Raw genomic sequence first — 26,005 nt, 5'->3', positions numbered from 1 at the left:
ACACACACACACACACACACACACACACACACACACACACACACGCGAATAAAGCTTAGTTGAGACTATTTCTTCACTCACATCAACAACTGTCAGCTGCGTCTTGTGTGTGGAGTCACTCGTGTGTGCACATTTTGCACAACAACCCGGTGTGTGTGTGGTGTGTCCGACCTGGTCAGCGTGATCTGGAAGGTTTGGTATCCAGCGATGAACGACGCCAGCCTTGTCAGACTCTGCTTCCCCGACCCCCCGACCCCAACCAGCAGGGCGTTCCCCTGTGGCGTGCGCAGGATCCGGGAGATCCGCATCAGGTGGGTCATCGCGTCCTGTCATTGGACCAAAGAGAGCGGCTCATTTAGTAACAGAGATACAGAGAGGTTACATCTGCTGCATCTGTCACTAATAACTTATGAAAGTGTGAGTGTAAATGAGCTAGTTGTTTATCAGGCAGAAAAACAGGCATATTCCTCTGCTGCAGAGTCTGCAACTCTTGTGTTAGCGACTGACTGCTAACTCTGCTAAGCTAAGCTATGTTTTAAATCCTAAGTAAAGAGGTAAAAGAACTTTGGTTGAACCTCATACCTCAAACATGGCCGCCTATCAGATGATCAATCAGATAGTAATTACCTTAAAGAAGACCAGGTCCATGGCTCCGCCCCTCACCGCCTCGTTGTACTGCTGCTGGAAAACAGACAGCCGCTCTGCCAGAGCGTCCAGTGAAGGGATTGGCTCATACACCTGTCAATCAAATGAACTTTTGCTCTTCAAATCAGAAGGACATCAACATACATACTAAATAAAAGCACTAGATTTAGGACATAATTAATGTGACACATATGCTTATGTAACACATTTAGGACCTTCGGAGCTTCCAGTTCGGCGTCTTCAGGTTCGTCCCCCGTCGCCTCCGGAGCTTCACGCAGGAAGTCCACAAAGCAGCTGTCCCACTGAGCATGCTCAGTCACAGCTCTCCCATGATCCTCCACTGTGATCTGAGGCAGAAAAGGTTTGGATGAAAAAATAAATCACTTTGCCAAAGCGACAGAATACTCACTTTGTTTTCATTTTACGTTGGTGTTAAAAATGGCTGCCTGAGTGATGTTTACAAACCACACACACCTTCTCCAGGATGCCGTTGAAGGTTTGTCTGTCGCTGCTGTCGATGAATCTGTCGGCAATCACTCTGCAGCATTCATGATGGAACAGAGCCGAGAGGAGCTCTGAGCTCTGACACGCCTCAGACTTCACCGTCAGAATCCCCTGAAACACAACCCGGACGTATTCTGATCAATAATCAATAACACAACACACACTGTTTCTAATGAATACGTTAATAATTCCATACAGAGAGAAACGGAAGCACAATAAAGGTGTTTTACACTTTAAGTCGAAATGATTTTAAATGTGGGGTCCCTCAGGGTTCTATTCTTGGACCACTTCTGTTCAACATGCTCCCTCTTGGATCGCACGGAATCACGGAGTTTCTCACACATCTCATGCAGATGACAAACAGCTATGTATAGAACTTTTTTTGTCGGAAAAAAAGGGGTGAAATAATTTGTTGTGTACATTCAGACGTGTGTGTCTTACTCAGGACTATCGAGTGAAACCTGATGCTGCGTTTTGTACCTGCCAGATCCTGCTGAGGTCCCTCAGGTTGAAGATGTAGTGAAACTTAGCAGGAGACGGCAACATCTGAGGAGAGAGGAATTTCAACATGGAAGCTACAGAGGGTCAAATAGTAGAAGTTATAAAAAACAATATGGAACCAGTGCATGTGGGTTGGTTAAATTAGGAAGCAGGAATTAAGTTGGAGTAAATACGTGTGCTGCTGGGATATGTGACCTTCAGAATAAGAGCTGGGAATGATGACTGTGTACAGACTATAGTTTAAGAGAATGTAGTAAAATATTAATTAAAATTTGCATAAAAGTGGTGTCAGATATACAATGAAAACACTATGATACTCTGTCGACCACACGAAATGTTCTGATTATAAACTAGATATTTAATAAATTATTCTGTTCATGTCAAAAACCATCTCCTGATTTTTTCCTGATGTAAATACATTAAACCGCTGGCTGCTGTCAGTCTGTGTGCCGCACACAGGAAACATAATATTTTATATTTAACTTTTTTCTTTTTTTTTTTTTTTTTTACAAGACACCGTTTTGTTAATCTGTGCTTTCAGGATGAAATCAGAAATTACATTACTTAAAAACTTTGAGAGTTACAAGCCGACATTAGAAGTCTTATTGCTCCCATTAGCACATCAATTTATTTCTCCTTTCTTTGAATGAAGATACCCACATTTACGTACTATAAACAGATAATAATGATTCTAAATGAATATGTTTCATGAAGAATCAAGGTCATATTAAATGCAAAAGGATTCACTTCACATAATCAACCAACATTAATCAACATAACTTGTCTTATATCTGAGACGCATGATTGCTTCTTAATCCATGAACGCATTTTGACTCATAATATATCAATATGATCAATATCCTTATCATATTTCTGAATTAAAGACATTCAAAAACAAAGCTCAGTCATGGGAAACTGCATTTGAATTTGGACGTTATTTTTAGAAGATTTTGACATTAAACTTGAACAAATAATAAATAAATGTGCAGGTAATGTGGAGAAAGCAGAACAAAAGAGACAAAAACAGGAACAGTGAACCTTCAGCTATGAACCCCATTTGTTTTTACCTTAGCCTTCACAGCCTGCCACACCCGCCTGGTGGTGGGTACGAGGGCGGCGGCGAGGTCACACACCCCAGCAGGGAAGCCTCTCTCTGGGCAGAAGTATCCCTGAGCCACGGTGCTGAAGATCTTATCGATGGAGGAGTTGGAGGGCAGGGTGCAGTTAAAGATGGAGAACTGCCTCTTCAGACGCTGAGGGATGTCGTTCCGCCCGCCGCCCGGGTGGATCATGGCCGCCACCAACTGTTAAAGGTTATTACACTGTTTTTTCTTTCACTGAGAGTGGAGGGCAGATACATTTTCTCTGAATCCATCCATCGTCCACTTCATATATACAATCTATGGGCGCCTTTCTGTTTAAAATCTCAGCAGTAAAGCTTCAGGGACAAACTGAAGATGGTTGGTGGCTTACCTGAACGTCCACCACGCTGATGAACTCTCCAGGACGATCCAAACTGTAGAAACCTCCCTGCTCCATCAGCTGACGAACAATCTCATTGGTTATCTGAGAGAGGGGGCGGGGACAAGTGATATCAACAATCTGATTGGTTGTAAGAAGGTATACAGAGAAACATGTAATGTATCCATAACCTTTGTATATTAGAAGACCTACAAACCAGAGGGAGGTTCAGTTTGTGTTTCCATGGTTACGACTTTCAGGGATAAAAGAGTGCAAGAAAACAAGAGAAGAAAAGCAGGAAGCCGACCTGATCTCCCCATTCGTTGATGACGGGCATGTTGATGTCATCAATGAATACGGTCATCCTGCGTCCGGCCGGCGGCCCGTAGGTGGCGCCCATTCGTTTATCGATGTAGCTCTCGATGGTTCTCTGGAACATGCTGGGCAGCGTGGCCGACGAGAAGTTAACCGTCTTACTGAGGTGAAGTTCAGGGTCGAGCTTACTGGTGTAGCCCTGCAGGGGGAGCCAGAGACGTAGCATTAGCATGTGCTAGCTGACGACTGGATGTTGTGGAGAATCAATGGATTCTCTTAGTGTCGTTATAATCACAAAAACGGCATCTGACTGGGAAAATTCACCCTGACTTCATTGTAGCACAAATATGACAGACTGACGTAAATGATGCTTGTGGGCCAAAAATGGTGTCAGGATTATGGCTCACTTTAATCATGACGGTCTTGGCGGTTCCCTGCTCTCCGATCAGCAGCACGGCCTTCCTCTGCTTCACGATAGTCTGCATCAGGAAGTCCGTCCTCACGTTGTCCACGTTAGGAACCAGGATGGACGAGTAGTCTGGGACGTGGTCCTTAGGGTACACATAGTCTGGGACCTGGATGGTGATGATGAAAGAATACAGAAGGAACATATTTAGACTGCACTTGGATGTGTCTTCTCCAACATAAGGTTCTGTCCAAGCGTTGATTGAACCACTAGAACTTAAGATCTCAAAATGTCCAAAACTACTGAATATGTCCGGCTGAAGAACAGATGACAGGACCAGACATTCCTATCTGATACTGCAGGATGTTTCAGGATCTTAGGTTTGAATATTTGACTCAGTGTGTGGATGCTTTGAATGAAGCACTGCAGAGAAAAGAAACTGGAAAAACTTGTAGGCGTCTATGTCTGAAAAGAAACCATCCACAGACCTTATTGGACCAGTGCTCCCACTGTCCCTGCTCGTTGACGGTGAACTCAAAGATGGTTTGCTCTTGCCGAGTGTTCGGCAGCTCCAGAGACGAGCCGAGGCCCTTCAGACAGAAACACAACAAAAAGGACTAATCAGAGCCCCCTAGAGGACAAGATCAAGTCAAACATGATCAGAGCAGACAGATCCTAAACATCTGACCAGCACTGGAGCTAACAATGTCAAGTTTGTCGTGATGGTGGAGCTAGAGGGATGGAGAACGGACATCCAAAGCAAACTTGATGGAAATCGAGAAAGAAAAGGGCGCCAGCAACTGGAGGTCCCGGTGCATCAACAAACAACCTGCAGACACACACCTTTAGGAAAGCCTCCATCTTGGCTCTGTCGTCCAGCTCCAGCAGCGCTCCAAGAGACCACATCACCGCAAACACAAAGAGTCGACCCACGACACCATGGCATCCCTGTTTCTCCTCTGATGCAGGGAGCAAACCCTGGAGAAACAAATGAAAAATCAAACCACATTTCCCGTTACCGCCTCTCTGAAACCTGCAGTGACGGCCGCTACCTCGCTCTCTGCAAACCACCAGACTCCACTGACAAAAACAGCTGTTTTACCTCGCAGAACACGGGAGCTGCTGGTCCACCGCTGCTCGATCGGTTAGTTTGTTTGATTGATATTATGACTTTGTTGGTTTAAATGATTAATTAAGATCCAACACAGTACTTTTGCTTTTTAAGACCCCTGAATAAAGAGAAATAGGGCCCAGATTTAAAAGTACCCAAATTCCTACCTGCAGCAGGTCGATAGTCTGTCTGATGTACATACACTCCAGCATCTGCATCTTAGGAGACAACGCAGTCGAGACAAAGTCCACCAAATCCTGCAGAGGAAAATATTATAGCTAAAGTTTCAAAGACAAAACTTCAATTTTAGGTTTCAAGTCTCTAAATTGGAAAGGTTAATTTTCTGGTCCTCACCTGGTAGCAGCAGCTAAAGCAGAGCCTCAGGGCGTCGGCCTGCTGCTCAGGGAGGGTCTGTAACCAGGCCTGCAGGATGGGGCTCCAGCCAAGCACCGAGGAGCTCATGAACACCATCCCATTCCTGGACACCGTGGCCGGGGAGGCGTTGTCGATGTTGTGGGGCTCAAACACAATCTGGAGGCAATAACAGGGCTTCAGGAAATCTGCTCCCGCTCTGGATCACAATGTTCTTGGAATATATCAAACAACGTTGGACTGGGATTGGTTGACATAAAGCTGCTCACTGAAACCTCAGTCATGACTGACAGGCGTGTTTGTGATGTCACCTTGCAGCAGGGTGCCATGGGGATTCTGTCTCCGTTTGCCAGCGTCAGAGTTTTGTTGTCGTCCAGAACTGAATTCAGGTTCTCGATCCAGATGGCGTCAACTGGCCCATCCAGCACGATCCAGATGTATTCTCCCTGGTAGACACACACACACACACACACACACACACACACGTTTATACATGTCTTGCTCTGTGTTATCTTTTCATGTGATTTATTTTCCTTGCAAATACTGTGAAACATACACTGTATAAAAAGATGGCCGACATGACAGCTCCCTAAACCCTCTCTATCGCCCCCTGCTGACTGGCTGCAGTATAGCTCATAAAGCCCGCCTCCTCCATGTTAACAGATGGGACATGAGTCAAACCATAAAATCTAAATACACGTCAAAAACATTTTTCTCAAACATGGTTTCTGTCATTATAGTTAGTTCTTATCCTGCTGATTTATGTCCAAGTGTTCATTTTTCTGACAAGTTTGCTTTTAATTAGTTATTTGATGCCATAAAAAGGGGGCGTGGCCTCATGATTGACAGCTCTGTTGTAGCAGAGTAGATGAGGAACGGCGAGAGGAGACGTAACTAACACTAACACTACAGTCATTGAACTTTCTATCAGCGTGAATATCTGCTTCAGACCGACACAAGAAGCTGTTCTGCTGCAGACTGAGCCCACCTGAGGGCTCCAACACGCCAAGGACACCTGAGGGCTCCAACACGGCAAGGACACCTGAGGGCTCCGACACGCCAAGGACACCTGAGGGCCCCAACACGCCAAGGACACCTGAGGGCTCTGACACGGCAAGTACACCTGAGGGCTCCGCCACGGCAGGGACACCTGAGGGCTCCGACATGGCAAGGACACCTGAGGGCTCCGACACGCCGAGGACACCTGAGGGCTCCAACTCGGCAAGGACACCTGAGGGCTCCGACACGCCAAGGACACCTAAGGGCTCCAACAGGGCAAGGACACCCGAGGGCTCCAAAACGCCAAGGACACCTAAGGGCTCCAACATGGCAAGGACACCCGAGGGCTCCAACTCGGCAAGGACACCTAAGGGCTCCAACACGCCAAGGACACCTAAGGGCTCCAACATGGCAAGGACACCCGAGGGCTCCAACTCGGCAAGGACACCTAAGGGCTCCAACTCGGCAAGGACACCTAAGGGCTCCAACACGCCAAGGACACCTAAGGGCTCCAACATGGCAAGGACACCCGAGGGCTCCAAAACGCCAAGGACACCCAAGGGCTCCAACATGGCAAGGACACCTGAGGGCTCCAACACGCCAAGGACACCTAAGGGCTCCAACACGGCAAGGACACCTGAGGGCTCCAACACGCCAAGGACACCTAAGGGCTCCAACATGGCAAGGACACCCGAGGGCTCCAAAACGCCAAGGACACCCAAGGGTTCCAACATGGCAAGGACACCTGAGGGCTCCAACACGCCAAGGACACCTGAGGGCTCCAACATGGCAAGGACACCCAAGGGTTCCAACACGCCAAGGACACCTGAGGGCTCCAACACGCCAAGGACACCTGAGGGCTCCAACACGGCAAGGACACCCGAGGGCTCCAAAACGCCAAGGACACCCAAGGGTTCCAACATGGCAAGGACACCTGAGGGCTCCAACACGCCAAGGACACCTGAGGGCTCCAACATGGCAAGGACACCCAAGGGTTCCAACACGCCAAGGACACCTGAGGGCTCCAACACGCCAAGGACACCTGAGGGCTCCAACACGCCAAGGACACCTAAGGGCTCCAACACGCCAAGGACACCTAAGGGCTCCAACATGGCAAGGACACCTGAGGGCTCCAAAACGCCAAGGACACCCGAGGGTTCCAACACGCCAAGGACACCCGAGGGTTCCAACACGCCAAGGACACCTGAGGGCTCCAAAACGCCAAGGACACCTGAGGGCTCCAACAGGGCAAGGACACCTGAGGGCTCCAACACGCCAAGGACACCTGAGGGCTCCAACACGCCAAGGACACAAGGTAAAGGTGTGTGTCGGGTAGAGGAAAGGGGCGGGACGTCAGTACTGCGGCTCCACCAGCTGATCTCTACTGCACACACTCTGGATAATGATGAGCAAGATTTTTAGATTGGATTTTAGATCCAAGGTCACAAATACCTTGGACCTTTGACCTCCAAACTGTAATCCAAAGACGTTTGTGCCAAGTGTGAAGAAATACCCTCCAGGTGTTCTTCAGATATCACTCTCGCAAGAATGGGACAGACAGACCGAAAACATTTTGTCTCCAGTGTTGAGACAAGAAATATAAATCAAGTCATCCGTGATAAATAAGTGTTGGATAATAGCATAAATGCATGCATCGAGATATAGCCTTTAGGTAAGTACAGTTTCAAAACAACGTAAATAAAAGATGTTGATTTGTACGACCCTAACGTGCAGGAAACGAGCAGGAAAAGTAGGTTTAAAGAACATTTTCAGCTTATAGCATTCAGGACGGATGAGTTAATGCCCTCGGGACCTTTTTTGAAACGTATTTAGATTTTAGATTTTTATGCAAAGATATAAAAGCTCTTAGGTTTATTTTAAGCTTAATTCAGACTGGACTATTGAAGCTTGTCCAGTTGGCTGAAACATCCAGAACAACCTTCTTGGCTTTGAGAGTCTTCCTCCACAGAGTAGAGAAGATGCCGTCGGTCCAGTCGTTGGTGGTGACGTCCAGCGTACCGAACATCTGTGAGGCGGTGATGGCTTTAGGGTTCATCCTCATCTCGCGGTGAGGGGAGCCGCACTCTGACATGGCCTTCATCAGCGTGTGGATGCAAGCCGTCTTCCCGGCGCCGCTGGGTCCCAACGTCATCATGCCTGCAGGAGCACACGGCCGGCTTTTAATGATGCTGGTTCATGTTTACATGTTTACAGCAATTTTTATAGGATAATGGAGTTTAAATATAAAATTAAAAGAAACTCACTGAAAATGGCATATTGCTCTGGGGTAATTTAATCAAATTGACCTTCTTTCAGGTCAACAAAATAAAAGCAGCACGAAGAGCACGTGAAACAACTTTTACATGAAGATTTGAGCGACTCTGCTCTCCAGAGGATGGAGCCGTCAGATCTGACCTTTCCTCCAGCAATAAGTTCAAACCTCTTTCTAATTATTGTAAGAATTGATAAATCGTAAGGATGCTCTTCTCGTGTCCAACAGGTGTAGGCTCTGTCTGTAATGATCCGTACCGTGTCGGACTCTCTGCGTCTCGTAGAGCTGAACCAGTTTGAGGATCCAGGGAGGGTGAGGGATCAGACCGGCCTGCTGAGCCTGACTAAAGATGGACGACTCCAAGTCTGGATAACCGGCCTTATCCAGAACTACAGAGGAAGGAGGATTCAATGAAACATAGAGATAGAGTTTCATAATGAATGAAATCAAACATCAGCCACAGAATAAAGCAGTCAGTTCTTTGTCCGACTCTGGCCGCCTAATGCCTGTTTCCTCCCAAGCCTTCACGTGTGTGTCCACATCTAAGACCCCTCTGTGTGAGTGTGTTTCATCGTGTTGTGAAGCGAGAGACAGAAACCTACCGATGCCAGGGAACAGATCATTGATCAGACTCATGAACAGAGGCTCGTCCTCATCGACCTGCAGGGACACACACAGAATCCATGTTACTGTGATGACGGTCACACTTGTGGGAAATGATCTCAGTATATAAGTTCGGTCTTTAAAACAAAATGGAAACAGTCAAACGTCACTGAAACACTCTGACACAATTTAGTGAACTCCACCAATTTAACTGCATATTTCCCAGCATGCTTCAGTGATCGGGTAACAATCACAGTCTGTATATGAGAAATAAAGTCAATGCAGAACTGTCTTTAACCTGCATTATATAGAATGTCCAGCAGGGGGCGACTCCACTGTCTGATCCTATAGAAGTCTATGAGAACATGCTCCTCCTCCTCTCCTGATGTATTCCCTCAGTAAACATGTTCCTAATGACTTTATGGTCTCAGTCTCTAGTTTCAAGTCTTCTTAAACACAGCATGATGTTCATTTAGTCACTGATGCTCCCATTGAGAGTCACACAGACCAGGAAGAGGGGAGGGGTTAGGGCGGGGCTACCTGTGAGTGACATGTCATGAACACACTAGCCTGTCAACAAGGACAAAATACGGTCACTTCTGGCTCCAGAAGAAACAAGAGGGCAACTGTGAAAAATGCCAAACTGGACAAACGAAATCGGGACGTGACGGGGGCTACGTCCACTTGTTATACAGTCTATGGTAACAATGAATGTGTGTAAGGAAGGGCTCCTCCTTGTGGTTACTGTAAGATATCAGAAATACCTTTAACAACACAAAGGCCATGTTTGTGTGTTACAGGTATTCACAGTATCGCTATAGATACAAAACTAACAGACCAGTTTGGAGAGGTTCATGTCTCTCAGGACCCTCATCACCACCGTCTTCTCTGGTTCTGATGGGTTGGATCTCTTCACAGCTCCCAGCGTCCTCAAAACGGACAAAATGTTCCTCAGACCAAAATCATAATGGACCTGTTGTTCAAACACAAGAACGCTGTATTAGCTGCAGAAGCAGAGACTAATAAACATGATTATGTTGTAGTTTCAGCAGTATGACCATCATTAGTCACCGACCTGTTTGGAGAGCTGCTCCTCACACAGTTTGTAGAGGGTGTAGAACTTCCTGCTGAGGACCTGGTTGTCACGGAAACCTGCACTGGCCAGCTTGACCCTCATGATGATGGCCCGGTCCGGCACCATCATGGCTACTGTACGAAACTGAATCTTCAGGTTCTCGGGCAGCTCCTGGCGACCCGCGTAACCAGGGTTCTGGAGGCAGAGAGGTTATTGTGGTTGGTTCAGAGGATCATCAGTCCAGAGTTACAGATCAGTTCTACATCCCTCAAACTGGGATCAAGTTGGGACAACAGCAATAATAACTGATCGAGCCCCTCCTGCTGGTTGCTTCATGAGGTCAAAGCTCGGTTACCATGGTGAGGAAGATGCCGAACTCAGGGTCCATGTCCACCACGTCTCCGTCGGTGAAGACAAACTGTTTCTTCTTGTTCTTCTTACACTGCAGGACGATGTAGATCTGCTGGGCGGCGACGGACAGGACCGGCAGTTCGATGCGGTTAAACTCATCAAAGCAGCCCCAGGCTCCAGACTGGGCCAGACCTGCAGAGACACGTTAAACAGATGCAAGACTGGCTCTATCCCAGAATTCTTAGCCCTGTACAGCTGCAGAAATCAGAACAAGGCTTATTTGAAAAGTACAATGGCTTTGGCTTTGGGAAGTGTTTTCAAGAGCTCTATGTCAGCGGTCCTTCTTTTAGTGGGTCACAAATCTCTATAACTCAGACACAGCTCTTTCAGAAGAATCCACCAACAATTACCAAATACACAAGGTAACAAGCAGGTGTCTCCCACTTACTCTCCATACACTCCTGCATCACACACACATTCACACCTTTGTAGATGCGTCCAAGTCCTCTGTAGTCCATCTGGTCCGAACAGTTAAAAACAACCACATATTTCCCCAGACAGCGACCCATGTCTTTAGTGGTCTCTGTCTTACCTGGAAACACACACACACACACACACACACACACACACACACACGCACACACACACACACGCTGAATTAGAGCAGCATGCATTAAGTAAAGATGGTAATGTTTCACTGAGTTATCATGACAGACAGGTACTGTGTTACCTGTCCCTGCTGGACCAGCTGGAGCTCCGCCCATGCTCATGCCCAGAGCCTGGGACAGAGTTATGTAACACCTGGACAGATGTTCAGAAGAGTGTTAACATATTCAGCTCTGACTGAGTAATGAAGGCGTCGTCTTGATCATGATATCACCCAGTGTGTCAGGTGTGTGTGTGTACCTGTCGGTCAGCGGGGTGATGACCAGTCTGTCCGTGCAGCCCAGGTATTCGTCGCAGTAGCTGAACTCCACATCTGTGATTTGAATGACACATCTGTCCGTCTCCTCTAAGAAATAAAACCTCGACTGTTTCTGCCACTCAAAGTCTGACGCGGAGCGCACGTTCAGACGCACCTGACAGAGACAGCAGAGCATCATGGGAAAAACTGCTTTGACCAACATTAAACATTCGTCCGTCCCTCCGCCCACCCACCAGCTCGTCGAATATGTCTCTCTGGTGGACGTGGATGGTGATGAGCGTCTCATATTTAGTTCTCTCGTTTCTGCTCAGCTCCTTGGTTGTCATGTCGATGAGCTCATTAAGGAGATCCAGGAACTTCTGATTGGTCGTCTGCATGACCTGTCAGCCAATCAGAGAGAGGACAGTGAGGACAGAGGATTTTTATGACGATACAAGACATGTCTCAGCCCAGCTCCTATTCTCAGATTAAAAGCACCTTCTTGTCAGACTTGCTGAGGACGAGTGCATCTTCTGCGTCTCTGGTCCAGATCATCTGGATCCCCAGCAGGCCGACCTGAGCAGGAAACGCAGACTGGAACTCCAGCAGCTTCATGCCCGGGTCGCTGATGGCCACATAGGCCTGACGAATGATAGCATGAAGGGTCTGCCTCACCCCGGCCAGCAGCTGTCCTAACCACTCCTCCACGTTCCCCTGAGGGAGACAAGTCTTACCGTTAAAGCTGCTGCAGCCTTCATGAGTCCCAGGTCGTCTTCATATTTTAGCCCAGCTTGATTTATACTTTATATGCAGGCTCAGCTAGAAATGTTCAAATCCAACACATCAGGATGTTAAGAACTTCAAAAGTCCCTATAAGGAGAGTAAAACCAGTTTTAGTGCGTACCTGTGCCAGGACAGGTTGACTCAGTGCCACAGTTTCTCCTTCCTGGGACTGAAAACTGACGATCTGGTCGTAGATTTTCTCCTTGAAGACAACTCTGTTGACGTTGTCGAAAAGACTGAGCAGATGAGCCTGAGAGACAGAGAAAGACACGATCAACAAGAAGCAAAGAAGAACACTGACAGTACAGACGGTAGAGGAGAGGGACACTAACAGGTAACAGGGGGAGAGGGGGCGACAGGAAGTGATGAGCAGGAAAATAAAAGCTCAGACAGAGATTGTAAGTGACCAAGATAAAACTGAAATTTTAAAATATTATTGACAAGAGAATAACACCTCCATGTCACCTGTTTGTTACCTGTATAGTGTGCGAGTCAGAGGCCTGACCCAGAATCTCCAGCAGGGCAGGATCAGACACGAAGAAAAAACGAGGAAACACCAAACGTTTCTTCTCCAGATAACCAGACAGAGACTTCTGACAGAGCTCCAGCTGCTCCAGGAGGTGAGGGAGCAACTGAAGGAGGAGGAGGAGGAGGAGGAGGAGGAGAACATGGAGAAGAACTGGACATCAATCAAGAACGACAAAGTGTCTTTCAAGCACAGACACACACAGACGTTACGTCACTCTCTTCAAACACACCAGACTCCATTCATAAAAACAGTAATTTAAACTCACAAAACACAGGAGCTGCCGAATTCCCTGCTGCCTCAACAGGTTAGGGTTTTTTATGTGTTACATAAATATTGTGTTGTATAAGTGATAATCACAAAGGTAAAGTCCCTGTTTTTCTGAATGGAGTCTGGTGTGTGTGCAGAGAGCGATGTAACGTCTGTGTGTGGTTAAAACAATCATCTTCCTCTGTAACAAAAAGGTCTATCTCTGTAGGGATCCTTTCTGTCATGTTGTCACACACTTAGAAGAACAATCTGAGCCTGTCAGTGGAAACAACAAGAACTTATATTTGACAGTATTTTGAGTGTCGCGTTGCACCTGGCTGAGCGTCTCGTCTCCCACACAGCACTGCACCACATTAGGAAGCTCGTGTGCTCGCTGCATGATCCTCTGCCACGACTTGTCAATGTTCTGGAAACGTTTGGCCTCCTGGACGAGCCAAAGACAAAGTTTTATCTGTCGGGGACGACACACTGCAGAAATACACAAACTGAATGTTGGTACAGAAAGTTTATTCTGACCTGAGGCAGCTGCTTGGCGATGTCTCCGCCCACAAACACCGCCTCCAGGTAGATCCAGAGGTTTTGAACCGACAGCCACTTCTCGATGATCTCGGAGGTGTTGGAGAGTTTCTGCACCCACAGCTGGATGGACGGCTTGAATGGAGCGTTGTACCTGCAGGAGGAAGGAACGCAGACACTTCTCAATATGTCTCACATGTTGATTTTCAGTTTTTGGTCATAGATCCTTTTCTTTCTGCCTGGCCTCTCGGTCTCCCTACTTGTGTCTTACCTTATAAATGTCACTGTTTACTGTTTCATTTTATTACCTCCAGACCTTCCTTTTTCTGGCCTTCCAGTCCTCGCTTTTCTTCTGTCCCTTGCCTTCCTTCCTTCAGACCTCTTGTCCCTCTTTTTTGTATCCTTCCTTCCTGTTCCCACTGACTCATTCCCTACCTTTTGTTCATTTGTTTACTGATTTTCTACTCTCTCTTTTCTTTCTTCTTTTCATCCATTTTACTAAAACCAGTCTTATAATACTGCTGCGAGGTCACTCTCTTCTTTTCTTTCCTTCCTTGTCCTCCTACCTATCCTTTCCTCCCTTGCATCGGCCCCCGTCTCCTCACCTGTTGCTCAGCAGCGACGTCAGGACCATCAGACTGTCCTCCATCATGGAGATTTTCTCGGCCGTGTCGGCTCCTTTCAGCAGCAGTTCTCCTCTGGTCCTGAAGGGGGCGAAGCTGAGCGTGTGGCTGCTCCACTCGGCCACCACGTCCTTCAGCTTGGCCTCGATGTCCCGCTCCTTCACCGCGCTGATACACACATCCTGATACACACAGGAAGACAGGACTAAGAGATCAAAGGTTAACTCGTTTTCATCGTATTTTTAAAGGTTTCTGCAGAACTTCAAGGAGAGTTTTGACCTGTTATACAATTTGTCGGATTATTCTTTTTAGAAGTATTCTTGCCTTTATTAAAATGATGGACATTTGGCATAAAATGTATGATCTGAGCTTTAAGGAAAATCAAATGTTTTACATTTTATAAAATTATTATTATTATTTTTTAATATTTAATATTATGGCATATTTTCAGGGTTACGGGATAATTTTTAGCTATGTTCTTTTTTTTGCCTTTATTAAGAGAGACGGTGGATAGTGGCGGAAATGTGGGAAGAGAGAGTTGGGATGACACGCGGCAAGTGGCCGAGGGCGGGAGGACTATAGCCTCTGTATATGGTCGCTGATTTAACCGCTGTGCCAAACCGGCGCCATCTTTAGTTATATACTTTATGGTAATCTTTTACATTGTTATATTAGTCGTGTCTCTACAAATATATTTCAGATTATGAGCATATTCTGACTTTTAAAGTGAGACTCGAACTAACTTTATCCCAAGATAAATATCTTTATTTAAACAATTCTTAACTTTATGTGAAATACGATTTATTCAAGAGGACCTGGTCAGCCGACGTAGAACATGTTCGTTAATCTCTACCTTGAATTTAGGGTGGAATTTAAGAACAGGACTATTATGTGAAACTATGGAAAATGAAATGCACTGTCAGAGAAAGAGGGAAAGAATCTGTATGAAGACGGCTTCACGGTACCTCGATGTCCTCTTTGCACTTCAGCAGCGGGGCCTCCATGATGTTCCTGAGGGCGAAACTTTCTGACTCCACCTGGAAGCTGTGACCTGTCAACTCACTGAGGCGAGTCCAGTGTCGGGGCAGCATGGCCTGAACCAGACAGGACATTCATTAAGAAGCAGTGACTTTGATTGTCCCACAGAGGATACACAAACAATACAGATTTAAAGCCTTAAAACCTTAACATTTAAACCGTTCATCACATTCACACGGCAGCCATTTCTTTCCTCAGATGTCACGCTAATGATGTGAAGTTCAAATGCTGTCATATTGTCACACTGCAGTGTTCCAGGTTGCAGGTTAAATAAATGTGGAGAATATGACAACATTTTATCATTTCACTGCTGCCTGAGCAGCAATCAAGTTATAACAACACATTGGATAAGATATGTTAGACGACAGCTAGCTTTAGCAATCAACCACTTCCTAGCCAACAATACAGTTTGGACTGTGAACAACAGGGACGAGTCACACCTCAGACCCCCGGGGATTGAAAGAGTTTGTGGGTCACTTATCTGCTTTCCCCCCTCTCCCTCACACACACAGGAGAAGGGAGGGGTGAAACAGAGCTAACTCAGGACAGTGAAAATGTTGATTCATCAATGTGGCTCTTTTGTTTGGTTTTAATAGTCTGTAAACACACACACATCTATGTATGCACACACATATCCACACATATACATTCACATCTATATATGTGTGTTCACCATGATATGTTTAGTGCTGAATTAACTATTACTTTCATGAACTGTTTATTTAATCTCATTCTGTGAATCATAACCCAGCGATGTTTGGAGTCTACACGCAGCTGAGAGTCCAGAGGTGTCGAATATGGGGGGGGTAGATAGATGAGATTAACTACTCTAACTTTAGGAAGAAATAGTTTATTTAATAAGAAAGTTCCGGAGGAAGGAGTGGTCAACTTCACGCCGCTTTGATTGGACACTGCCCTCGGGAGAAGAGACCCTTTAAATAGGAGACGACACCTCAAGATCTCGCTCTTACCTCCTCTCTTACCCCCGCTCTTACTTTTCTCTCTTTTCACCCTTCGCGTTCCTGCATCCTCTCTGACCTGGCAGCTGACGAGCGCCACTCCCTCCTCTCCAGACTTTCTTTCCTTATCTTTTAAGTTTTGACCCGCGAGAAGGCCCAGATCCTGCGTGCGCCTTGCCGCGCTGAAGACCTCGCGAGTAGACATTGCTCCAAGTAAACGTCAAGCTGTTCTAGCCCTGTGTTCCAAGAACTGAAGACAACAGCTCTCTGTTTGCTCCAATCCTTGCGCTCCGACAAGCCTCAAACTCAGAGCCCAGAAGACGCACCCAGACTCCATCCAGTACCAGTCACAACACGGAGTGACCTGCACATCGTCATCTAGAGAGACCGAACCGGCCGTGCGGCGCCACTCCGAGGGATGCTACCCGGGTTAAAGCCCAGGGCACCTGAAGTTCCATGCCATGCCGGTCCGACGGCCTTCACACGCCTCACCTACAGCGCGGTACATATCCTCCATCAGAGTAGGTCTAACTTTGCTTTACTGTATATCGGAGTTGATGTGGTAGTATTAAGGGTATTATGGGATAGAGTAGAACTTTAGCAAAGATACCTCCCAATATCTCAGCTGCTGCACCGCGCTCCCTTTACAGGTTTCATTTACAGTCCATCTTTCATCATATTCATCCTGTTATTAATCGTTTTCATGCTCATCACCATATTCAGTTATCTCATGTATGTTTAGTAGTATTAGTTAATAAATTCTTCATTCATAAAGATCTGCATTATGTGTTTTGTGTGTGTGAAGTACTAAGCCTCTGTACACCGCGAAACGAACTCAAACCTAGACTGTAGCAACCTTCAGATTAGGAGACTGAATTAAACAATTCGGTAACTAACTATATGTTTTCCCTGTTTTGTCAAAATAGGGTGGTGCCCCGTTAAATACCTATGATAGGTTAAGTCTTTTAATTACTGTTAAAGTTAACTTCTCGTCAATACAGAGTGCAGGCATTCTATGACGAGTCTAATTAATTATTAAATAATTAATCGACCGATTTACGCTACAGTTTTAATCTTCAAATATGGCCTGATTTTCACTTTATTACTGCTGTAATAAAGAAACATGAGGAAACATTGTTTTCTCTTTAAGTAAGGCCCAATTTCCACTTCCTTACTGCGCTCTAGCTAATTTTGCTGTTGTTACCAAGCCACCGGTAGCTAAGAAGGTATCGAATAAATTGTTTTCACCTTCAAATAAGGCCCGACTTTCAATTCATTGCAGTTAGCTCGCTAGCTAATTACCATTAGCTAAGAATTAAGAAGTTTCCTTTCATATTTTCACTCATTGACTGTAAAAATATTTAACTTTCAGCTCTGTAGAGATTGTTAGACAGGAAATGGATGTATGCTAACATTAGCCGTTATTACCAAGCCGTCAGCAGCTAAGAAGTTATAAAATATTCTGTTTTCATCTTGAAATAAGACCAATGTCCACTTCGTCAGCGCTGTCTTTCTAACATTACCACTAACAAGGCCACTCCCTTATACCGTTTAGACTGGATGTATATTTACACCGAGCTAACAGTAAGGTTAGAAAACATTAGCTGTTGTCTAACCGTAGCTCCTGAGTTATCAAATATGCTATAATAACTTCAAATATGGCCCCATATTAAGTTAGTTCATACTATGTTTAGACCTTATGTACGACATTATAACAGAGCTCCCAGTGTGTGACAGGGCGCCGTCTGAATATGGAGAGAAACAGTCGTGGAGTCGGACAGACTTGCTTTGCTACCTTGTTAGCCATCATGTAGAGCAGCGGGCAGCTCTCAGTGAAGTCATCGATGGTTTTCTTCAGGTCTCTGAAAGCCGCCCACTCCTTCAACGCCTTCGGAAGCTTCTGGATCCTGAAATACAAAAGACGAGCCTTGGAAAATACATCAAACTTCCTTTGTGTTTCACTTTTCATTCAAATAGGTCTCAGCAATTGCTTTAAAACATAATTAACACAAAGTTTTATGTATGTATATGTGTATAACATTTCCATTTCATTACCTGTCCTATACACCTTAGGATAAATAAATAAAACTTGATAAACTGCGAGAATAAACATGTCAAATACAGTAACTTATTGGAAAAATAAACATATAAAAATAATAATACGGCCCAATTTATGGCCCCTCTTTAAAGGGGAGTACAATAAATAATGAGACAAAAAATAGATAAATAAATAAAACTTGTTACAATACATAAAGCTACATCTATGATATAGTAATAATTGTTGTTAATATATCAATTATTGTCGAGCCATAAATATTTTTGCAAACTTTGAAACATGGTCAGATTCACCTTTAAAGGGACAGTATACAACAAGACGCGTAATATGACGCTGTCTTCATGCTCTACCTGTTCTGGAAGTCCTGCAGCTCAGTGTTGATCTTTTCGATGTTAAGCTCCGCCCACAGGATGTCGTGGTATCCGCCCACGCTGTCGATGACAGAGCTATACAGAGTGTAGAGTTTTGACAGCAGAGAGAGCTCCCTCCTGATCCTCTGCAGCTCCGGGTACTCTGCAGGGAGGAGAGGGAGGTTAGAGAGGAAAGAAGAGGAGGAGGAGGAGGAGGTGGCGGAGGAGCAGGAGGACGTCAGTCAGTCATACCGTTAACAGGAAGTCCAAACAGCTCCTCTCCTCCGCAGTAAGTGGTGTACTTCCTCCACAGCTGATCGAACTCAGCCTGGAAACACTGCAGCCGCTCGCTGGCTTCAGCTGGAGCCACGCCCTCCGTCCCCGGACCCCTGCACACACAAGTATGACTCTCCGTCCTGTTGTCATTCACAGTACGAACTGAGTGTCCCTGATGTACCTGTGGTTGTACTCGCTGCAGAAGCTTTGGACGACGATCTGGAAGCTTTGCACCGCTGACAGCAGGTCTGCCTTCATGCTGGGCTGGATCCTCACAAGAGTGTTCTGGTTCTGCTCCACCTGAAAGCGCAGCACAACTCACACCTGGACTTCTTCATGCTTTATTGGACCTGACCTTTTATCACCTTTGACCTTTAGCCATGCAATCCAGTTTAATTTTGAAAAACCTTAGCTGATCCCTGATTTCAAAATAAAATACTGAAATTTTGCACTAAATATTCAATTTCCAAATCCGGTTCACACTGATCCAGATTAAACTGTATGAACGACTGGGCCCGAGCTTTTCAAAGTAAATTCTTCCCTTTGTTGAACCACGGTTCACACGCTTGGATCCGTTAGCTGGAGTCAGATGCTCTCTTCTCTCTAAAAACACTTTTTTTCAAGGTAAATCAAGTTTCTTCTCCATATGATCCATTTGAAGCACTGGCTGCAGGTGTTCACTTACAGTGAATCTCACTGCGGAAAAGTCTTGGTAGTGAAAGACAAGAAGAAACATTTAGTGGGGTGTGGCTGGCTGTCTGACCCCTGACCGGAGAGTCAACAGATTAACAGCAGGCATGAAAACATGAACATGCTCACCAGGCCGTTGAGGTTTGTCCAGGCGTACGTCAGGCCGTCCACCCGCTCGGCGTTCCTGTCGCTGAAGAGCAGCTCGTGTTTGTTGAGCAGAGCGAAGGATTCCTCCACCGGGCCGATGGTGGCATCGATATGGACCTCCGCCTCCCGAACCTCAAACAGGACACAGCAGGGTAAAGGGTATATCATGATAAATTAATAAATGCAGGGGGCAACAGCCAATCAGATGACGGCTGACCTCTCTGAGCGCTGCCATGGCTCCTCGGACGTCCTCCAGGTCTATGATTGGACGCTGCAGCCGCTTCATCAGGCCATCCACGAATGAGAAGATGTCGTCCATGTCAGCTGACGCCCGGCGGTTCAGTGCGGCGCCGAAGGCTCGTTTCCAAAGCCGACACTCCTGGGTGAGCGCCAGCTTCAGCTGGTCGGTATCGAAAATGACTGAACCCACCGTAAAAAACGTCGGGAGCTCTGAAATCTGCACCTCCAGTTTCTGCAGGGACAACAAGGCACTATGGGTAATGACAGCACCTCTCTGACCTTGTTTTAAACCAATTTTAGTCAGACAGCAGCTTGTGGGACTGACAAATGAAGCTACGCAGAAGTGCCAAACGCTGCAGTTCCTCTGGTGTCCACTTGAGGCTGCCTCCAGCAGTGAGTCAGTCCCCATAGAGCCCCATGTTAAACTTTACAGCAGAAATAAACATGTTTACAGCCTGGTACAAAAAACAGTTTGGGTCTCTATAGCTCATTTCTCTCTTCATGACAACTGTACGGGGAGAATCTTTATACAGCTCACCTGTTTACATTATATTAAGGCTTACAGTGATGCATAATAGACCATATTTTTAAATGATTGACGTCTGACAGGTCACTGCAGTAAGCAGCTTGTCACTCACAGGTAGCCCCGCCCTAACCCCTCCCCTCTTCCTGGTCTGTGTGACTCTCAATGGGAGCATCAGTGACTAAATGAACATCATGCTGTGTTGAAGATGAAACTAGAGACTGAGACCAGAAACTCATTAGGAACATGTTTACTGAGGGAATACATCAGGAGAGGAGGAGGAGCATGTTCTCATAGACTTCTATAGGATCTGAATACTTTTTGGACCCTGAGGAGTCGCCCCGTGTTCGACATTGGCTTCACTTTTAAAACCCAGAGGCTACGTCCTCCTCTCATATACAGTCTATGGATACATTTAAAACACTCGCAGGACCGTTTTAGACTCAGCAGCTACTTCTGCTTCATGGAGGTCTTACTTTACATAAGTATCCCAAATTATACATGAGTAAAGATTTGTGAACTTTTGCCCCTTTGTCAAACCGGACCCATTTGAAGTGATCATGTGACCAAACAGCAAGTGGACTCACAGAGTAGAAGGAGATCTGAGAGCTGAACTCGGTGAGCGAGGGGTCGGACTGCAGGAAGGCCTGAACCTGCTCCTCCAAGTCCTAAACACACACACACTCAGCGGTTAGTCCAACAACAGTTCTACACACACACACACACACACACACACACACACTGTACGCACACACTGACCTGGTTCCACAGAGTAGAGAAGTGAGATAGTTGACTCAGGGTGTCAGCAGCCTGAGCTCTGAGAGACGAGACGATGGAGCCGAGCTGCATCACAGACCTGCTCCGAACAACAACATGATGAACACTGGTTACTGTCATTTGTTATTTAAATAGCATGATGAGATGTGAATTTGCAACATTTATCCAGCCTTCCTTTTATGTGTGTGTGTGTGTGTGTGTGTGTGTGTGCTTCTCCTTCTCTTTCCTGTCCATGTTTTGTTGCTGTTTGTTGTTTTCTGCTTTGTAAAAAGTTTAACAATGAAACGGACTCTCATTGTGTGATTAAAGCCTCTTTGATTTCGTCTCATTGAGACTGTTTGTATTTGACAGTATTTTGTGTGACTGTCTGTGTACAGCTGTCCTATTTGTCTGCCTTTCACAGTAAGAGTTTAATGAAACATGTAAAAAGACATCCAGGACTGTTGGACCGACTTGGTGACGTCTTTGTGCTCGGCCAGCTGTCGGTCCAGGGACCTGAGCACCGGCGGCTTCACCGGGACGTCGTCTCCTGCGTCCCGCACTGCCGCCTGCTCCACCTGGTGAGAGACAATAATACTGACTACTGACACGTGATTGGCTACCTGGTGTCAGGTGGTACATATGAAGGAAAGGGGTGATGAGGAGCGTACCTGCTGCTGTTTGTACTGCAGATGAGCAAAAGTCCACAGAGGGATGTCTTTAGTCACAGTCAACACAACGCTCACCAGCTTGTTCACTGTGCTCTGAAACACACACACACACACACACACACACACGCACACACACGCACACACGCACACACACACACACACACACACACACACACACACACACACACACACGCACGCACACACACACACATTAATGCGTCTGTAATGTTTGGATAGTTGACACAATTCTTTCAGAAAGACTTCGAACAGAAAGTGTGACATCTAATTCATCAGAACCTGCAGATACCACATCAACATTAATCATTTCTAATATGTTGGTGGCAAAAATGTAAACGTCTTTACTCCTTTAAAGGACACAGTTACAATAATATATTGTTTAATACATCGTTCAAACATTTTTGGACACATTTGTGAGACAACATAAACCATAAAAACACTGACCGTCACAGGGAAGAATGAACAAATGTAAAAACTCATTTAGAGACATATTTGTCTGCAGTTATCCCAGCTGTCACTGGGCGAGAGGCGGGCTTACACCTGGACAGGTCACCTGTCACTCACAGGGCTGACACACAGAGACAGACAACCTTTCACGCTCACATTCACACCTACAAACAATTCAGAGTCCCCAGTGAACCTAACGAGCATGTCTTTGAGGCGACAGCGCTAACCACTGCGCCACCGAGCAACCCAGCTTTATTTATATAAAAATTAAATCATCTTTAGTCTGACTTTTAATTGAGTTTGTTCATTTATCTGTATATTTATTTTAAAGTTTTATTATTGATAGAGAGGACAGTGGATGGTGTGGGTAACAGGGGAGAGAGAGTGGGGATGACACGAGGCAAAGGGCCGAGGGTGGGAGTTGAACCCGGGCCTGTCACATCCAGGACTGTAGCTTCTGTTGGCCGCACGATTTAAGCGCTGAGCTAAAGCGACGCCGTGTTTATTTTACCGGAATCTTCGTTAGCATTTCCTCAGTCCCTGTTTTATCTGTCTTTCTCGATGCTGCTATTCTCGAGTGTTTTATTGTGACTTTGTTTTACGTTAACGTGTATGAAAGGTGTTAAACAAAGAAAGTGTGATGTATTCATGACACTGCAAAGTTTAAAACGGTTTGCAGACACCTGAACATGATGTCTACATAGAAAATGTCATGGGGGTTTTCTTCAGATTCACCATCACTTCATTCAAACTGAAACAGACTGAGCTGCAAACAAACCACGTGCAAACTGACAGAAGTGTTTGAATATGGCTTTAACTGATCAGAGTACAGCAGTTACTCGGAGAGTTTGCTGTAACAAAAGTACCTGGACATCGTCCAGGCTGGGTCTGAGGACGATGTTGGGGATGGCGAGCTGCATGGAGGCCCTGAGGAGAGGAGGAGCAGGAGGAGCTGACTGGCTGCTGCAGGAGGAGGAGGACGGCTGGAATTTGGGGACATGAAGTCTCCTCCTCAGGGCGTCCAGAGAGGATCTGGTGGCTGAGAGGAAAAGGACGTTTCAGCGAGCTTACAGGTTAACGAACGACTCGCTCAAACAGGAGCTGTAATCTCAGAGACTGAACACATGGCCAACATATTAAAGGTCAACATTAAACGCTGTTTATGGGGTTAGAGTCGTGACCTGTGACTCTGCCTGGTGGTGCATTCACGTGCTGCAAGGATGGTCTGAAAACACCTAGCTTTGCATTTCTAGGATCAGTGATGATCGAAAGCTCAGCAGACTGTTTCAGTTTGAGAGTCCTGAGGAGGACAGCTGGCTCCGCACCAGCTTCCCTCACAACAATGACATCATTATTAGCTTATGAAAGTTTCATGAGGGAAAAAATATATAAAAAATGTACAATTCAGCTAAATATAACAGCTAAATTATGGCAGCACGCTGTGGGATGTGTGTGACACTAAAAGAAGGTGTAAAGCAGCTAGCAGAAGGGTCTAATATTAGCCTTAGCTAACTACAGCTAGCTTGCAGACACCTAGCTAACATTTGGTTGCAAGTAGCTAATTTCATAATATCAGGCGCTAAACTAATCCTTTGAGATGCTAAAGTCTGTTGTTTTAAGCTAGCTGCAGACTTTTGTTAGCATCTTGTCCGTTGGTAACACATTGAAGTGCTGATTGTTTTCCCCTCCAGTCAGCGTGGCTTTTATTTAAGAGCAAGTTTTCTTTGTTTCCATATTATGAAAAAAACAACAAGATTTCACTCTATTTCTGCTCTGGGGAGAAGAAAGGAAATGAAGAGAAGAAAACTAAGACAGGAAAAGGAGAGAAAGAAGGAAAAAGAGAAGGCTGGAGAGAAGGCCGACCTTTGACCAGGGCTTCAGTGTTGCGATGGCAGAGCTGACCAATCAGGTTGTAGAAGCGACAAGGGAGACAAGACTGACAGCGAGTCTTCTGTTTGGAGTCCGGGCGGAGGCACGAGAAAAATCCCTGAGCAGGAGAGGTAGACAACGAAGATGACGGGAGAGGAATGAGTGAACGATGGATCAGTTTTTGTTTCACACTCTGCTGTGTTTGTTTTACCTCCAGATTAACCGTCTCTGTCGTCTTCATCTTCCTCTTCATCTCATCAATCAGCTCGAAGACGTACCTCTCCACCTGCTGACTCTGCCTGCGTGCGCACACACACACACGCACACACGCACGCACACACACACGCACGCACGCACGCACGCACGCACGCACACACACACACACACACACACACACACACGTTATTCTTGTTTAGTTATTAACCTACTTTGATTTAATGTACATGTGCAAAATAAGTGTCAGTCCACCAATGTGCAGCCTTGAATTAATTTGACCTCTGAACAGTATCATCAGAGGCAACCATATTGTCGATACTGTTTGATCTTCAGTTTTACCAGTTGAGAGTGACAGCAGCTGCTCGGACTGAGCTGTCTGTCTGCAGCAGGAGGTCGTGAGGTGAGACAGGTGAATCTTCAGGCAGGACCAGCAGACAGCAGGACGACATGGCCTGAAGCAGCCGACCGATGCGACACTCCAGCAGGTCTGTGGCAACTTTGGAGACCTGATCGAGATCCTTCAGAGCCAGATACACACCCTGTATGACTGAGCGAGAGGAACTGAGTTACTTTGAGTAGTAATGATAATCGAAGGGATGTTATTGATTGATTGTTATTTTATATGGATTTTTACAGGTAAACTGAGGCGTTTGTTATTCTGCTTTGCATCACATTTCTATGAGTATTAACAGAGCAACTAAAACCGCAAATATTCTTCCTGCATCCATCCAACCATTAATTCTTCAATGCATGCTAACATGAGTCAGTATTGAGAGCAGTCCAGGACAGCGTGGTGAGTCCAGGAGAGAGAGCCGCCTCCACCCGGCCAATGAACGGCTGCATCAGAGGGAAGAGCGAAGGAGGGATCCTGGCAACCACTGAGCTGTAGTCCTGCAGCAACTCCAGCAGCCTGGACGGGCAGAAAAGAGTCAAATCAAATCAAATGCAGCAAACAAAGCTTTTACAAACCAGTGTGGGTTATTGATCAGTGCAATAAAAACTGCACAAACTTGACAATCTGTGCTCATGCATGAACAGGGACTGGTTGGTGTAACAAGGCGTCAGCACTGAATGATTGCATCGAGTGCTTTTGATGTAATGAAAGTGAAATGTACTTATTACTTTGTTTTCCTTTCTGCACTTCTCTTGATCGCCTGTCAAACATTTCTGTGTCTTTTAACAAGCAAAAAAAAACTCCACTGTGAAGAGAAAGCAGTCGTTCTCACCGCTTGTACAGAGCTTTGACCTGTGCTTCTCTTGAGGTCATTTTCAGGATGACCTTTGGCACCGTCACCCCCAGTTTGGTCATCCAGCGGGCCTCCTGCAGCACCTCCAGCACCACAGGGTCCAGGTTCACGAAAAGCTCCTGGGAAGACAGACAGTTCCTCACACAATCATACGAGTTGGTTGGATAACAAGATAACACAAATCAGACCAGCTTGTTGATGGAGCTAGCTAACAGTTTCCTCCACTGGCTTCTAGCCCTTGTGCTAAGCTAGGCTATACGCACTG

General features: G+C 46.0%; 1 protein-coding gene across 1 annotated transcript in view; it reads right to left on the bottom strand.

The window, feature by feature from the left end:
- dnah5l (dynein, axonemal, heavy chain 5 like) overlaps positions 1-26,005 on the bottom strand; it is a 57,169-nt gene that overhangs the window by 16,139 nt on the left and 15,025 nt on the right. Inside the window, exons 20-66 of the mRNA XM_069667075.1 lie at positions 25,720-25,859; positions 25,252-25,403; positions 24,833-25,040; positions 24,489-24,576; positions 24,272-24,395; positions 23,275-23,447; positions 21,944-22,036; positions 21,747-21,850; positions 21,276-21,372; positions 21,104-21,184; positions 19,971-20,225; positions 19,736-19,885; positions 19,098-19,216; positions 18,893-19,029; positions 18,641-18,803; positions 18,030-18,141; positions 15,203-15,331; positions 14,220-14,419; positions 13,615-13,768; positions 13,412-13,522; positions 12,779-12,934; positions 12,424-12,552; positions 12,018-12,233; positions 11,774-11,920; positions 11,522-11,694; positions 11,346-11,416; positions 11,100-11,207; positions 10,620-10,807; positions 10,265-10,459; positions 10,028-10,162; positions 9,189-9,246; positions 8,844-8,975; positions 8,254-8,471; positions 5,627-5,761; positions 5,298-5,474; positions 5,111-5,200; positions 4,676-4,810; positions 4,321-4,422; positions 3,834-4,001; positions 3,419-3,625; positions 3,124-3,216; positions 2,718-2,954; positions 1,630-1,695; positions 1,120-1,260; positions 861-992; positions 628-738; positions 172-326 (exon numbers count right to left, since the gene is read on the bottom strand). Of these exons, the coding sequence (XP_069523176.1) occupies positions 172-326; positions 628-738; positions 861-992; positions 1,120-1,260; positions 1,630-1,695; positions 2,718-2,954; positions 3,124-3,216; positions 3,419-3,625; positions 3,834-4,001; positions 4,321-4,422; positions 4,676-4,810; positions 5,111-5,200; positions 5,298-5,474; positions 5,627-5,761; positions 8,254-8,471; positions 8,844-8,975; positions 9,189-9,246; positions 10,028-10,162; positions 10,265-10,459; positions 10,620-10,807; positions 11,100-11,207; positions 11,346-11,416; positions 11,522-11,694; positions 11,774-11,920; positions 12,018-12,233; positions 12,424-12,552; positions 12,779-12,934; positions 13,412-13,522; positions 13,615-13,768; positions 14,220-14,419; positions 15,203-15,331; positions 18,030-18,141; positions 18,641-18,803; positions 18,893-19,029; positions 19,098-19,216; positions 19,736-19,885; positions 19,971-20,225; positions 21,104-21,184; positions 21,276-21,372; positions 21,747-21,850; positions 21,944-22,036; positions 23,275-23,447; positions 24,272-24,395; positions 24,489-24,576; positions 24,833-25,040; positions 25,252-25,403; positions 25,720-25,859 (6,665 nt within the window). The remainder of the gene's footprint in view (positions 1-171; positions 327-627; positions 739-860; positions 993-1,119; positions 1,261-1,629; positions 1,696-2,717; positions 2,955-3,123; positions 3,217-3,418; positions 3,626-3,833; positions 4,002-4,320; positions 4,423-4,675; positions 4,811-5,110; positions 5,201-5,297; positions 5,475-5,626; positions 5,762-8,253; positions 8,472-8,843; positions 8,976-9,188; positions 9,247-10,027; positions 10,163-10,264; positions 10,460-10,619; positions 10,808-11,099; positions 11,208-11,345; positions 11,417-11,521; positions 11,695-11,773; positions 11,921-12,017; positions 12,234-12,423; positions 12,553-12,778; positions 12,935-13,411; positions 13,523-13,614; positions 13,769-14,219; positions 14,420-15,202; positions 15,332-18,029; positions 18,142-18,640; positions 18,804-18,892; positions 19,030-19,097; positions 19,217-19,735; positions 19,886-19,970; positions 20,226-21,103; positions 21,185-21,275; positions 21,373-21,746; positions 21,851-21,943; positions 22,037-23,274; positions 23,448-24,271; positions 24,396-24,488; positions 24,577-24,832; positions 25,041-25,251; positions 25,404-25,719; positions 25,860-26,005) is intronic.

This window comes from Semicossyphus pulcher, unplaced genomic scaffold (genome assembly GCF_022749685.1).
Source record: "Semicossyphus pulcher isolate SPU_LCO1_2020_fin unplaced genomic scaffold, fSemPul1.0.p SCAF_18, whole genome shotgun sequence".
NCBI classification, from domain to species: Eukaryota; Metazoa; Chordata; class Actinopteri; order Labriformes; family Labridae; genus Semicossyphus; species Semicossyphus pulcher.
This window is presented reverse-complemented; position numbering and strand designations above follow the sequence as displayed.